Raw genomic sequence first — 15,059 nt, 5'->3', positions numbered from 1 at the left:
AGAAAATCAGAGAATTTTTATCTTCTTATCGTTAAACTTTGCGACAAAGGTTCGCAATTAACATACAAATTTTTATTCACAACATTTTAGGTGCGTCTAAATCCTTGTTTATAAATCTGGGTTTCTTCACTTGTTAGTGAAGAAACCCAGATTTGTGAACAAGGATTTGGACACACCTAATATATTGTAAACAAAATAACTGGTCAAACTACTACGAGAGCTATCATCATGCCGTTTCCCCAAAGGGGTTAGCAGAGAGGATCAAACGCCACACTCTTCTGTCCTGACATACATTCCTCGCTTCCTTCACATCCATACATCTAGATATACATTTAAGAACAAGTATTCCACACATCTAGACATACATGCCTTCCGATTAAGCAGACTTTTGACACCACTAGATTTTTTAGGTTCTGATTTGATCAGATCGTGCTAAGTCGTTTTCGGCCGTCCTCATTCTGTTCATCCACTCACATAAGCATATATATAATACTTTCTTAGTCATTGTCTCGTTATCCATTCACTCCACATGTCCATACCACCTTTAAGAAAATTTATTTAAAAAAAAGAGAAATATTTGTGTTTTGTATTATTTACATTGTCCGCCTCCGTAGTGCAATAGTCAGCACGCTCGGCTACCGTTCTGGAGGTTCCGGGTTTGATTCCCAAGGGGAGTAAAATAAATATTAGTGATTTTTTCACTGTAATATTTATTCAAAATTACCATGGACTGGTACCTGAAGCGGAAGGCTGATCACCTTTCCTTCTTGTATAAACGATCAAGATAACACTGCGTTTATATGACAGTGCCCTATGCACCATTTGGGTGCGGATAAGGGTTTTATTATATTTTATGTATATATATATATATATATATATATATATATATATATATATATATATATATATATATATATATATATATATATATATATATATTATTTATAAAAATACTTCAATTTCATACTATTTCTGTGAGCCTAACCGGCTCATTATTTGAAACTCTGTTTCAAGAGTCCGCGTCACTAACCACGGGACCACAACCTGACGCAATATACATGTATTATGTTAATCCGGTTTTATAAAATTAAAACGACTTCATTTTGAAGTTTAGCAACATTTGCGACCCTTATACACTCGTACATACACAGTATACAATTCATATAGACTTGTATAATTTCCGTTCTGTACCTGAAGTTAGTCTTGTATGGCTTAACAGCTACACGGTAACGAAACTTTTAATTGCTATCCAAAACTTTTACTTGTCGTCCATGATTTAAAGGTCTCTGTAAACACATAATTGAATTTCAGGGACCACAGCCTAATAACACAAAAAACAACAACGCGAATTTTGATGGTTTTATTAACTTGAACAATAAATTATCCTGTTAAAATTTACAAATCCATTGTTTGCTTTTTGTTTTGTTTAGTTTACCTAAAAAATAATAATCCTGGATGCTTAGAAAGATAATGGCGTTATGTAAATACAGGTGATCTTAGACTTTTAACCAACAAAATAACTAAGCATCACGCTGCTTCACTAAATTAAAATGGAGTTCTACATATTAAATGTTAAATCAATAAATAAATAAATTCTACCCATGATTGACAACCACACAACTTAAATTCTTGGAACTTTTATTAACAGTGAAACCTATATCTATCGCTTTAAAGGGGACCTTATAATATAAACTACGAATACGGGAAAACAACGAATATATATTTTTGAAATTCGAAACATAATGCTTGAATTTACTAGAGATATCTTTTTTGCGAACAAGTATTTGGACGCACTCAAACTGTTTACACAATAAAATAACATTTAGGAGGTTTTAAATCATACTTTAAATCATGTTTTTTAAATCATATTTTCACATGAATGTACGGAGTGTGTGGAAGTTTTTGGTAAAGGAATGTAATTAACTATGAGTATTTTAATGTTTTTTTTTTAGTATTTTAATGTTTAAAAATTTAATAAACCCCGATGATGACAAGGTTCTTAACGAAACAGGTTGGTTAAAGTGTACTTATAATAATAAAAAAAAAAATTAAAAAAAAGTGGTTAAAACAAACTTGTTTAATTTCATAAAGTTTATAAAATGTGCCACAAAGTATCTTTGAAAAACATAGATCAAGAAATGTTTTAAAAATGTTTTGAATCAAGTTGAGACACCTATTTTTATTAAAAACAACAATATGACTCTTAGAGCTTTTCCAAAGTTTTGTTGATATGCGCAGAACGTAGAATCCGCATAGATGTTATCTTACAAAGATCCTCCCTATTCCCTAAGGCCAAAGTTGTGGGAGTGAAGAAATCCAAAACAGCTTTGCGAGATTTGACTCACTTAGGCGAATCGAGATAAAGGAGATCCGGTACATAATCAGGCCGACTCCACAAAATGGTTCCATCAAACGGGAATGAAAAACGACTGAACGCTAAACCTTTCAATTTGGAAAAGAAAACAATTGAAAGTACTCAAATGTGAAAATGGTTTCGTGAAATCGTAATCCAGAAAAGAGACTTAACCTTATTCCTATTCTTTAAGTAATATTTATTAACCCCTTGTGTGATTTGCCCGAATACAATTCGGGTAGGTATTTTGCTGACACAGTAATTTTCCCGAATCCAGTTCGGGCACATCGTACACGAAACTTTTTATAGTGATTTGCCCGAATCCAGCTCGGGTCATTCCAATGTCATGTCAAGTCTGACAATGTTGATAACCTATTTAAATTAAATGAAAAAATATACAAGTTGGTGTTTGATTGAATACAATTCCTTGAATCTATGAGTATTAAAAAAAAATGTGCAGTCCTATTCATTATATTACCAGATTTTATAAATTTTATGGTTAACAATTTATATACGGCTCAAGGATTTTGTACAAAAAAAAATTATAGTAGTGTAATGGTCACCAAGCTTGGCTGCCGTTCTGGAGGTCCTGGGTTCGATTCCCAGGGGCGGGGGGTCAAATAAATAAAAGTGATTTTTTCACTCTAATATGTATTCAATATTACCCTGGACTGGTACCTAAAGCGGAGGGCTGATCACCTTTCCTTCATGTGTTAACTATCTAGATAACACTGCGTTTATATGATGCAGTGCCCTACACACCATATAGGTGCGGATAAGGTTTTGAAGAAAAAGAAGAATAAGAAAATTATTTATACGAAAAATCATTGAACTGCAACATTTTGAAACAATTCATATTCATAAAAACATAAATTATAATAATTCCATAGTTGATAATTTGAGAATGACTGAGATTTTGTCACATTTTGTCTATGTTTTAACTTAAAAATATAATCATAAATAAAATTAAGAAACACTTCCCCTCCTTCAACTTCAACTTTAATATTTAGACTTAGCTTTAGAATTCGAAACATACTAACCATCGACAACCTAAAAAGAGTTTACTATGCTATCGTACACTCACTACTACAGTATGGCATTATTGCATGGGGAAGCTCATACAACAACATACTGAGCTCAGTGAAAATAGTACAGAAAACCAAAATTAAAGTTATCTTGAAAAAAAAAACATATATCCAACAAAATTATTATTTAAAAAATTTCCCAATTATTTAAAAAAATATTAAATTAAAAGTCCCAAATATAGAATCCATTTTATTTATTAATCCATTATTTAAATTTAACAAAAAAAAATATCATTGAGATTCTCAAACGATTTTTCTACTCCAAAATGCTACAACAAGCAATTTCAGCAAAACTTCAAATATTTTGTATTCAAACATTTCAATAAACTCCCTAAAGAAATAAAAAAAATAGATTACATAAAAATACTTAAGAAAAAAATTAAAGCTCTAAACATTTAAATCTTGAAGAAATATACAAAAAAACTATTATATCTTTTATTATACTACATTAAACCACGAGTGTAAGTCCCTCTCCAAGCACAAGAGCAAAGTCTCTTTTATGGAGAGGCACAGCGAATCGAAATATAAAAGTTCTCCATATGTATAAATGATTCAAATGTATTATGTTATAAATAAAAATGTAAATATATGAAATGAATAAAAAAAAAGCTTCACATACGCTGTTTGAAAATAATGCGGAATGCATCGAAACACGTGACACAATAGATTTTAATAAATGATGGTATTTACCAAATAAAACATAAATTAAAAAACATTGAATAATTAAACGAAGAGAAAATATCGTGCATTTCAAATTTAAATAAAAATCGTACTTACGTCTGACTCTAACCATGGGTCGTTTGAAGGCAGTTCTCAAATGTGGTAAGGTCATAACTAGCTCTATGTGCGGTGGCGGGGGCAACTGAAAATAAAATACAATATATATGAAAAACACTTCGCTACAGAGTTAGAAACTCTGAAATAAGAAAAATCTGCGATGTTGAAGATGTTGTGCGATGGGGAAGAGAAAGTAGACGTTTCTGGAGAAATCATGTGGGAAGAGCGAGTTCGGATCGAAGAGCGAGTGGTGAGGGTGGCAGCGGACAGCAGCATAAGCGGGATCAGACCCCCAGGAAGACCACCTAAACGATGAAGGGATAGCTGGACTTCCACCTCCTAGGAGCGGACCAGAGAACGACAAAACTTAGTCCTAAAATACAGAAGAAGAAGAAGAAGAAGAAAAAGAAGAAGATTTATGAATATATGACATTTAAAAAATCTCAAACACACGTGAACTAACCGCACTTTAAATGAGGAATCTAGAAATAAAGTAGATGCATGTGATTTGCTAGATTGTTGATAATAAACGAAAAACTTTTCAACAACACAAGTGTGTCCAAATACGTGTTCACAAATCTGCGTTTTCTCCAATTATATTGTAGGAGTCATTATATCATATTATTTTTTGACATCTCTCTGGGTATTTACGGTGAATGCATTGGTGAATGTTCTTCTTTCTCTTCAAACCCTCATCCGCACCCGATGGTGCATAGGGCACTGCGTCATATAAACGCATTGTTATCTTGATCATTAACACATGAAGAAAAGGTGATCACCCCTCCGCTTCAGGTACCAGTCCACGGTAATATTGAATAAATATTAGAGGGAAAAAAATCACATATATTTACTTGACCCCCCCTGGGAATCGAACCCGGGATCTCCAAGTACAGTAGTCGAACATGCTGACCATAACATTACGGAGACGGGTGGTGAATGTTGCACGTGTGTAAAGTGATCACTTTTAACCAACCAATTACGTTCGTAAGACGTACTGACTTCTATATTCTTCTTCATTTATGTTAAGATATCAAAAAAATAATATGACAAACAAATACTTTAATTGGAGATAATCCAGATTTGTGAACAAGTATTTGGACACACTCAAATTGTTGTGTTAAATGTCTACGTATTAAATGAACAACTTATTTATGTACACATATGTTGCTGGCAGTTTTTTTGGAAATAAATGTTTCTGTGAATAAAGCTTCATTTTTATTTTATTCAAACGAATATTTTTTTTTATTTATTCGGAAATTGTACACCTTACATATAAAAAATGATAAAATAAACAAAAGTTACATTAACAATAATAAACATTACATTACATTAACAAAAAATAGTTACGTTAAAAAAAAGCCAATTAAACAATTCCATTATTTTGAGTGTGTCCAAATACTTGTTCACATAATCTGGATTATCTCCAATTACAGGAGTTATTTTCATATTATTTTTTAACATCTCATCAAAGATGAAGAAGAATACGGAAGTCTGGGCATTTACAGGGCTTACGACCGTCATAGGCTGGTTTAAGTGATCACTTTACACACGTGTAACATTCACCAATTCTACCCATTATTGACAACCACAATACTCAAATTCTTGGAAGTTCTATATATATGAACCAATTTAAAAACCTTGTTCTTGAATCACTAGAACTTCACTAGAGACATCTATTGGTGAGATGTAAAGAAGCTTTTTAATATAAGAGTTTCTGCTTAATAAAAAGCTTTTTTACATCTCACCAAAAGATGTCTCTAGTGAAGTTCTAGTGATTCAAGAACAAGGTTTCTAAATTGGTTCATATATATAGAACTTCCAAGAATTTGAGTAGTGTGGTTGTCAATAATGGGTAGAATTGGTGAATGTCACACGTGTGTAAAGTGATCACTTAAACCAGCCTATGCCCAGACTAAATGCCCAGACTTCCGTATTCTTCTTCGTCTTTGATGAGATGTCAAAAAATTATATAAATAATTCCACATTTATGTTATAAAACTATTAAAAAACATACAGAGATTAAAATAAGGGTATTATATAAAATAAATAATGTGCAGGAAGGAGAAGAAGAAATACAAAGTAAATATACAATTAAAAATGAAATAAAAATAAGTGAAAAAGGATGGATTTAAAAAAATGGCATTAGAAGCGATTATTATAATGCTAATGTGTGCACTTTGTTATTTGTTTTGCCAGATTCTGCGTAAATAAATGGATTTTGTGGTTTCCCAACGCGAGAGCTCGCGGCATATATGGTAATTGTCCGTGAGAAAAGCGTGGATTTTCCATGTCCAAGCCGCAAACGCTCATTGTTTGTCTTTGCTACTCGTATTTATTTATCGACACTGAATATGCCATGTATGGTAGAAATTACGGAAATTAATAGTACGGTTAGAGTTTTTTTTAAATTTTTAAATTTTTTTTTTAACTACCTGGCACTAACAGAGGGATTTATGTCTCCGTAGTGTAATGGTCGTGGGGTCAGTTAATATAGGTGATATTTTCACTCTAATATTTTATTTACTTGTTTATTGGAAAACCAACAGAATATTTAAAAAAAATAACAAAATAAAATACAAATAAATAAAATAAAACTCCAATTACAGGTTTTCACTTAAAAGTAATTTTAATATAACTATATAGCATTGTGCAAGAGGTATCGTATATGTGTGTGTATGTGTGTGTATGTGTGTGTGTGTGTGTGTGTGTGTGTGTGTGTTGAATGATTCTAGGAGGAACATACATACAGTGCAGAGAAGCACAGTTTTTAAAGATCCTGAATTTATTTAGTATTACCCTGGACTGGTACCTGAATCGAATGGCTGATCACCTTTCCTTCATATGTTAACGATTAAGATAACACTGCGTTTTTATGCTGCAGTACCCTATGCACCATTGGGTGCGGGTAAGGGTTTGAATGAAAATGTATGAATTTTGATTCGATAACTTTGGTAGGTACTATAAGAGGTACTTACTCCATTTCTTAAAAATAATACAAAGATTTTTTTCTATAATATTATAGATATTTTTTTTTTAATTTCAAATCGTTAAAAGTTTCAAAATATTGTTTTTTATATAAAACTTAATCAGTTGGCACATAAGTAAATTAATTTATTATCTTCTAATGACATTTTATTTCTTTCACTCTAATAAATGTGGCATGAGATACCATAAGAGAGAGCGAGACAATAAGACTATTAGGCTTTCATTTGATCCGACTTCCGGCCTCTCGCTTATTGGGTGGAGGCATCAGTCAACGCTTGGCTGCGCGTTCTAAAAGACGTGCCGTCCACGACTCAGTTGGCGGCAAGTTGGTACTTGCTGCGAGCTGCGTACTGCGATATCTATACAAATATGTACTGGGGTCTTTTGGTACCCCGCTTCAGTTCACGTGTAATTTTTGGATTATCAGATAAAATTATCACAAGGCTTTGATGAAAAATACCTACTTATATAATTTAATAATTACTTATAAATTGATACTTACAGTTTTAGATATGGCAGTCATCCAATCTCTAGTCAGCGTGAAAAAAATAAAAATTGGATATTATTGACATTTATTCAATCAGACACTGCATTTTAATAAATAAATTACGTATATACATATTAACACTCTCCTTATCATTGTTTACACTGTGTAATACTACTTGGTTTGGTCATGTGAGGACTTCCCCACATTGCACTGCACGGCCAACTCCAAGGTAGATGACTCCAGGGCAGACAACCAAAGGGATGGATTGGGAATCGACATCGCATGAGACTTATCTCTTTTAAAAACACACCAAACGGTCTACACCAAGAAGATGAAGAATACCACTTAAAAACTCTACTTCATAACTGCTGGTTTCGGAATAAACATTCCCTCATCAGGTCAACTATACTTTATACACACACTATTTGAAGACTTTAATAGTGGTAATACACAAAATCAAACGATGATAAGTATATTAAATCTGAAATTTGGACAGGCAAAATATTGAATAACCGGTTTTATAATTTTTTCTGTTTAGTAAAATAACAATTACATATTTTATTCAAATTTGTTTATGTGACCCATAAAAACTAAATAATTGTTATTGTATTTTATAAAATGCAGTTCCACCAAAAAATGTTGATACAAAACTTAAATCTAACGTTTGCAAAGACAGAGTGGTGTGGCGTTCTGTTTTCTCTGCATGCCCCTGCAGAAAAGCGGCGCATTGGTTGGTAGTTAGCTAATGAAGAATATGACACGTGTAAGTTTCGTAAGTACTTTTGAAAAACACACTTTTGTACGGCCAAAGATTTCATCTCTGCTCTGCCGAGTCGTAAAGTCAGACGAGTTCTCGAGTTAAATATCTTCGAATGAATTTAGCCACCATTTTATGGCTGAATTGTTCTGGCAATGAAATTAATTATTGTTCATTTCCTACACTTTATAGGTTAATAAAATCCCCGTTGTGACGTAAGCAAGACACGTTAACTTGATGATGATGTAATTAAGTTAATGTTAATCCGGGGAACCGTTTAGGGGTGGCTTTCTGAAGGGTAGCGACGTCTTAAAGCTCCGATTAAGTATTTATTTATTTTTACATTTCAGCATCTCAACAAAGGTGAGGAAGAAGATGGATGTCTGTAGGGTTTATGACCTATCATAGGCTGGTTTAGTAATCACTTTATACACCGTAACATTCACCATTCTACCCATGATTGACAACCACAATACTCATTTTTTTGGAACCTATACTTATAAGTATATATTTTTATTTATTTAATATTTAAATATATATATATATATATATATATATATATATATATATATATATATATATATATATATATATATATATATATATATATATATATATATATATATATATATATATATATATATATATATATATATATATATATATATATATATATATATATATATATATATATATATATATATATATATATATATATATATATATATATATATATATATATATATATATATATATATATATATATATATATATATATATATATATATACCACAAACCTCATGATGTTTTATCTTTGAGTTTAAGTGGGCCATCTTGGGAAGTGCTTCTTTGTATTTTTATTTGTGCGTGTCTGTACTCTTAAATATGACTGGTCGTATTTGAAAGTAATTGTCCTTGTATTGAGCAGCTCTAAAAAGCTCCTTAATGGTCCCGATCCCCGTCTGATCTTGTATATTCCGAAGTGTGGAAATCTACCTTCTGTCCACACCTCGTCGACCTTCTAGTATGTATTTCATGATTAGGCGCAATAGCTCGTACTTCTCTCCTTAAAGCACATGTCCCAGATAGGATTTCTTCCGGACTTTGATATTAGTCAGCAAGTGTCTTTGTTCTCTTGATATTTGGATCATATCCATGTTGCTGACAATATTGGTCCATGAAATCAGCAGTATTCTAGGAAGTAGCCACATTTCAGGAGTTATCTAACCCATGGAACTTATCTGACATGATTTTTTGTATGTTACGTTTGGTTTAAATTCTTCTTTCTTTTTGTTCTTTATTATAATTCCAATGTTTTTCTATTCCGTTACCCGTCTCTTGCGAAGTGGATTGTCTGTTAGATTTACTTCCGCCTAGGTTCTCTTGAAAAGCCATTCGGGCCAGTCTGTTTTCTTGCATTCTATTGACATGGGCATTCTTAAACCGTCTTTGCTTATAAAGTCATATTCTGGTTTAAATGATATTTGCTATTTTAATGAAAGCTATAAAAAAACATCCTGTATTACATTTTCCTAAACCGCTTCATGGTCATATTTAAAATATGAAAATTAAAACATCAATAACGAATGTAATATATTCAGTGTTCTTGCCAGCCCTGCTTTGAGGCATGCTTCCTTTGTTATATGTAAATGTTATATTCTCGTATGTGCGTATATCATAAACACAATCTTCCATAATGAGATTTCAGCCTCAATCACGAAGAGGATTGGCACATTTCATAACTGCGTCATTTCAGTGTCGGAAATTCCACTAAACTTTGAAATATTATGAATATTTTCAGGTGAGGAATGTCAAGGCAAATATCTTGTAACATCTAACATGTTACATAGTAAAACTCGTATTTTAACCTTCCTCTTCCGGTGACATGTATTAATTACAACACAACTTTTAATATAAGAACATCAATATAAAATACAGTAGACATGGGCTCAGAATTTTTGAATCCCTCCGTAATACATATACAGTATCGAACAGATTAATTTAAACCAAACTTTTTTTTCGTATTTTCAACACCCTCTAAAAAATGTTTTAGGGGTGTTCCTCGTATTATGGACAAGGGCTGCTTCTTTTAGTGATGAAGTATCACCCAATTCTACTGGAAAAATAAATTACTAGAGATACACAAACGAAAGTCAAATGGCAATGGAATAATTCAGTGGGATTTAACCCCCTGTCACAAATCCAAAATAATTATAAAAATTTTCATACAAAAATAATGAACTGTGTTGAACTGGTCAAGAATTTGCCAGAGATAAACCTATTTGAAAATGTATCGACAATCTGTAAGAATCGGCTCTCTAAAATTGATGGCACTAAGGTGGAAAAACTCATTTTGTCCATAATTTAGATATGGTTTCGAGATGAAAAAATGGCATCTACGTACCAAAACCTTATATAATAGATGCCAAGAAGAAAAAATCTTTGATTGAGCCCAAATGAGATCATATTAAATATTCATTTGTGATACAACTAATTAAACAAAATAATAAAATATCCAAAATTAAACAAGGTTATCGGATTAAATTCTACTTTATTGACATATATATGAAAATGTAAGACGCGTTTGGTCTTGTTAAGACATTATCAAACACTCGTTAGTTATTTTTTATTTTATATATTTTTTTACTAACAAAATATTTCAATTTCACACTTTTTCTGTGAGCCTAAGCGGCTCATTATTAAAAGTATGTGTCTAACTAATTATGATAGTGTGGTTTCGAACCGAGAAACTCTTGATTCGAAAGTCCGCGACACTAGCCTCGGGACCACAACCCGACACAATTTACTTAGTTAAGATCTCAGATTTGCACTATTTGTAAATTTGATGACCCCTACTGACCTCATCTCGGCCTCAGATTTGGCCAGCATCCACACCACAGAGGCCGTGTCTCTGCGCGAGCCCACGGCCATCAGTTGTGCGAGTGAAGTCCCCGCGGGCAGAGGTGGTCGTCTAGGCACCTGGCCTGTCCACTTTGCCATGGCAAGCATCTCGGGGGACTCTTTCACCAGATGCTTCTGGGTCGCGAGACGCTTCCCCGACGAGTCCTGTAAGAAAAAAAGTTTGGTATTATATGAAAAAGATAGCAAATCATAAAAAAGCACCACTCATCAAAGTATACGAATCACAATTAACACGCTTTATGCAGTCATCCGGTCAAAGAAGTTGGATTTTTATGCAATCAAATTATAAAACCTGCTTTCACCATCTATAAAGTCATTAAACACCGAAGTTAGTCAACTTAACGCTTCCATAACGAGTTCTGTAGAGAACAAAAAATCATTGTATCATATCACAAGACAGGATATCATTAGAAAGCAACTACCAGATTAGAAAACAAATCACAATGAACACACTTTATGGAAACGGAGAAGACCACAAGATATAACATAGAAACACATCAAACAAAATCTAATAAATTTTCCTTTACTCAAAAGAACTTTGTTTATTATAATTACAACAAAGTTAAATAAACTGTTTCTAATATCCCTAAAGTTATAAAATACCAATGTCAGTCTTCTCTACAGTATTGGATTATTGGTTATGGTGGTACGAGTAATGTATTATTTAATGGTGTTTTTCTTCAAAAATCAAAACTGACAATAAAAATTATGATATATATAAAAGTCAAACATCTGTATGTTAAAACAATCCATACAAATACATTGTGTACCATAAAGCTGTGATTTTATTAAAATATACATATATTTTACGTGCCAAGGTAAATCAACAATATACAATAAATTGATATAAATATAAAATAAATATTGCATAACCAAAAAAAAAATCTAATTTATGTATATTTTTTTCTTAATTGCTCACGCCCCTACTCTATATTCTTCAACACCAGATGTCGCCAATTAGTTTGGGAAGTCATTTAATTTGCACACGGCGTAAAAAGAAGGTAAATATAAAACGAGCAGAATTTACTTCTTAGTCGATTTTTTTTTATAACATTGCATACATTTGGTTAACTAAAGTTATCTTAGTTGAAACAAGAAATATATTTCAAAGACAATATTTTTAAATTTTTAATCATTTTTTATTATTGTTTACATTTCGGTATTTCTAGCATAGTAACTTCAAAAGCTGGTAGCCAAATGATTAAAAGAAAAACGATATGAATTGTTATATTAGTGTTTTTTTAAATTTTCAGACACATTTTATTTTTGAATTATTTTTCTTTAGATCATGGTATTTCTAGCATTGTAACTTCAAAAGTCTTGGTAGCCAAAGGATTAAAAAAACGATATCAGCTATCATATTGGTGTTTTGTTCTTTGGTAACCTCTAACCGTGAATTTATCAAGGTAATGACTTTTAAAACCCCCTAGTTACCATTGTTATGGACCTGGTTGTCCATTAAAACTACCCATTTTATTAATTCAAAGCAATAAAGTGGGAAGGACTTTGTATGTAGATACTTATCACATAAATATTATCCATTACTTTCAAGTTGAAAGTAACAGCCTGTTTAGTTTAGTAAATATAAGTGGTATCTTTCCTAAAAGGACCTATTTTTAAATCCCGGAGCAACTTGGTACTTTTTCAAAATTAGGGAAAATTTTCGCTATTTATTTCAAAAATTTTATTTTCAAAAAAACAGTTTAAAAATGAATTAACATTATTTCAATTATAAGAACTTGTTTCAAAGAGACCCAGAAATGATTTAAATACAATAAATAAAAGAATTTTAATTAAAATGTAACTTTGTTTTAAAATCACTATATAACTTAATTATAATGTCTACCGGTTTCGAAGCTAACTGCTTCTTTACCAAGCCTGATTAATACTAAAACACTTTCTACTAAACGTTTAGTTGAAATTTTTCTTCAAAATTATTTTACAAAATTAATGCCAAATCAATAAATTACATAACAAAATATATATAAAGTATGTATATCATGAATAAATTAAAACATTCTAAAACTAACCACACTCCAAAGAAACATATTTTTAATAAATAATATATATTTTGAGGTCTGTGTATTCATGAAACTTAAGACCTGTAAATTTCGTGTCTTTAGAAAATCAAAATCCCTTAAAAATAAAAATATGCAAAAAAATCTCAAGACTAGACTGGTCTCTTGAAAATATTTTTTCTGCAAACGCAACTATATTATTTTGTAGGTTTGCTTATAAAACATAACTTATATCACACCTTTCTTATTTATTGAAAAATTATTTTATTTCGCCATATTAAAACCTTTCTCTTCTACCCTTAAGAATTACTGAAAACTCCCAAACGCTTCGAGTGTCTGAGATAATTTATGAATACCAAAAATTATATCTCATTTTCTTTTCATTAGAACGCTTTTAGCTATGTCCATATAATGGATTTACGAGAGAATAAATAAATAAATAAAAAAAATTGTATATCTACCCTAAACCTTGAATTCAGCTTCATAAAAACAACAATAATAAATAATATTTTATTTCAAAGTGGAAAGAACATAAAACTCATGTTGTTAATAAAAATCAAAACACGATTTATCATTAACTGAAATCATTTATTTTGTCTAAAAGCTGTTTTGCAAAAGAATTAGTTTATTAGATAAAGTGATCACTTAAGCCAGTCAAACACCAGTCCTAACCCCCGGGATAGATAGATCTTTCATCTCAAGTTTAGAAACTTAAATTATTAATATATCTTTCATAGCGTGAATAATCTTGTGTTTGATAAATAAAAATAAATTAATAATAAACAATACATAAATGATAAACATTTAACTATTAAAAATAAATAATTAAAGTTAAAATTAATTTTTAATAAATAATAAATAATACAAAATAAATCAAACATAATAAATAATAAATGATAAATTATTCTTCTTCAACCCCTTATCCACACCCAATGGTGCATAGGGCACTGCATCATATAAACGCAGTGTTATCTTGATCATTAACACATGAAAGAAAGATGATCAGCCCCCCGCTTCAGGTAAATTTGGTAATATTGAATGAAATAATATTTTAATATTATAACATTATTTAATTATTATCATTTCGAAAAAATATTAGAGTGAAAAAATCACTTACATATGTATAATTGACCTCCCCCTGGGAATCGAACCCGGGAACCCGGGAAATCATTACGCTACGGAGGCGGACATGATAAAAAAAATCAAAAATAATAAATAATAAATTGTAAATATCTTTTTTATGTGCTTTTTAGACACTATTATATTCTGAGTCATTTTTCCGTTACTATTTTTTACAGTCGAAAAACTTTTTTCAAAAGGTAAAATAAATATAAAATGAACGCTCTGCGTAGACTGGCCTCTTAATTCAATTGTAGGTGGGTCTTTTTTGCTCATAAATGAGAACCGAGTGTGAGGAGGGTTTTAGTTCTCTTTTGAGGTATGTTCGTCGAAAAGACGTTTTGAATAATTTAAAAGCTAAAAAATATTTACCTAGCTTTAAAGCATTAAATTATATTTTAAAATGTATTTTTCAAAGGCGTGAAATGCCAGTAAAAAACGTTTCTTTCATGGCAAACAATTGTAATTCAATTTCAAAATATCATCACATATAAAAAAGAATATGAAGGTCTGGTTAATTACAGGGCTTACAACCCGTCAAAGGCTAGTTTAAGTA

The 15,059-nt window shown here is 31.1% G+C and overlaps 1 protein-coding gene across 1 annotated transcript in view; it reads right to left on the bottom strand.

The window, feature by feature from the left end:
- LOC148313044 (uncharacterized) overlaps window positions 1–15,059 on the bottom strand; it is a 55,032-nt gene that overhangs the window by 34,066 nt on the left and 5,907 nt on the right. The window contains exons 4-6 of the mRNA XM_088269580.1: window positions 11,305–11,510; window positions 7,703–7,730; window positions 4,216–4,300 (exon numbers count right to left, since the gene is read on the bottom strand). Coding sequence (XP_088125706.1) covers window positions 4,216–4,300; window positions 7,703–7,730; window positions 11,305–11,510 — 319 coding nt within the window. The remainder of the gene's footprint in view (window positions 1–4,215; window positions 4,301–7,702; window positions 7,731–11,304; window positions 11,511–15,059) is intronic.

This window comes from Brachycentrus maculatus, unplaced genomic scaffold (assembly GCF_059751285.1).
Source record: "Brachycentrus maculatus isolate JH-2025_06_01 unplaced genomic scaffold, ASM5975128v1 h1tg000025l, whole genome shotgun sequence".
Classification (NCBI taxonomy): domain Eukaryota; kingdom Metazoa; phylum Arthropoda; class Insecta; order Trichoptera; family Brachycentridae; genus Brachycentrus; species Brachycentrus maculatus.
This window is presented reverse-complemented; position numbering and strand designations above follow the sequence as displayed.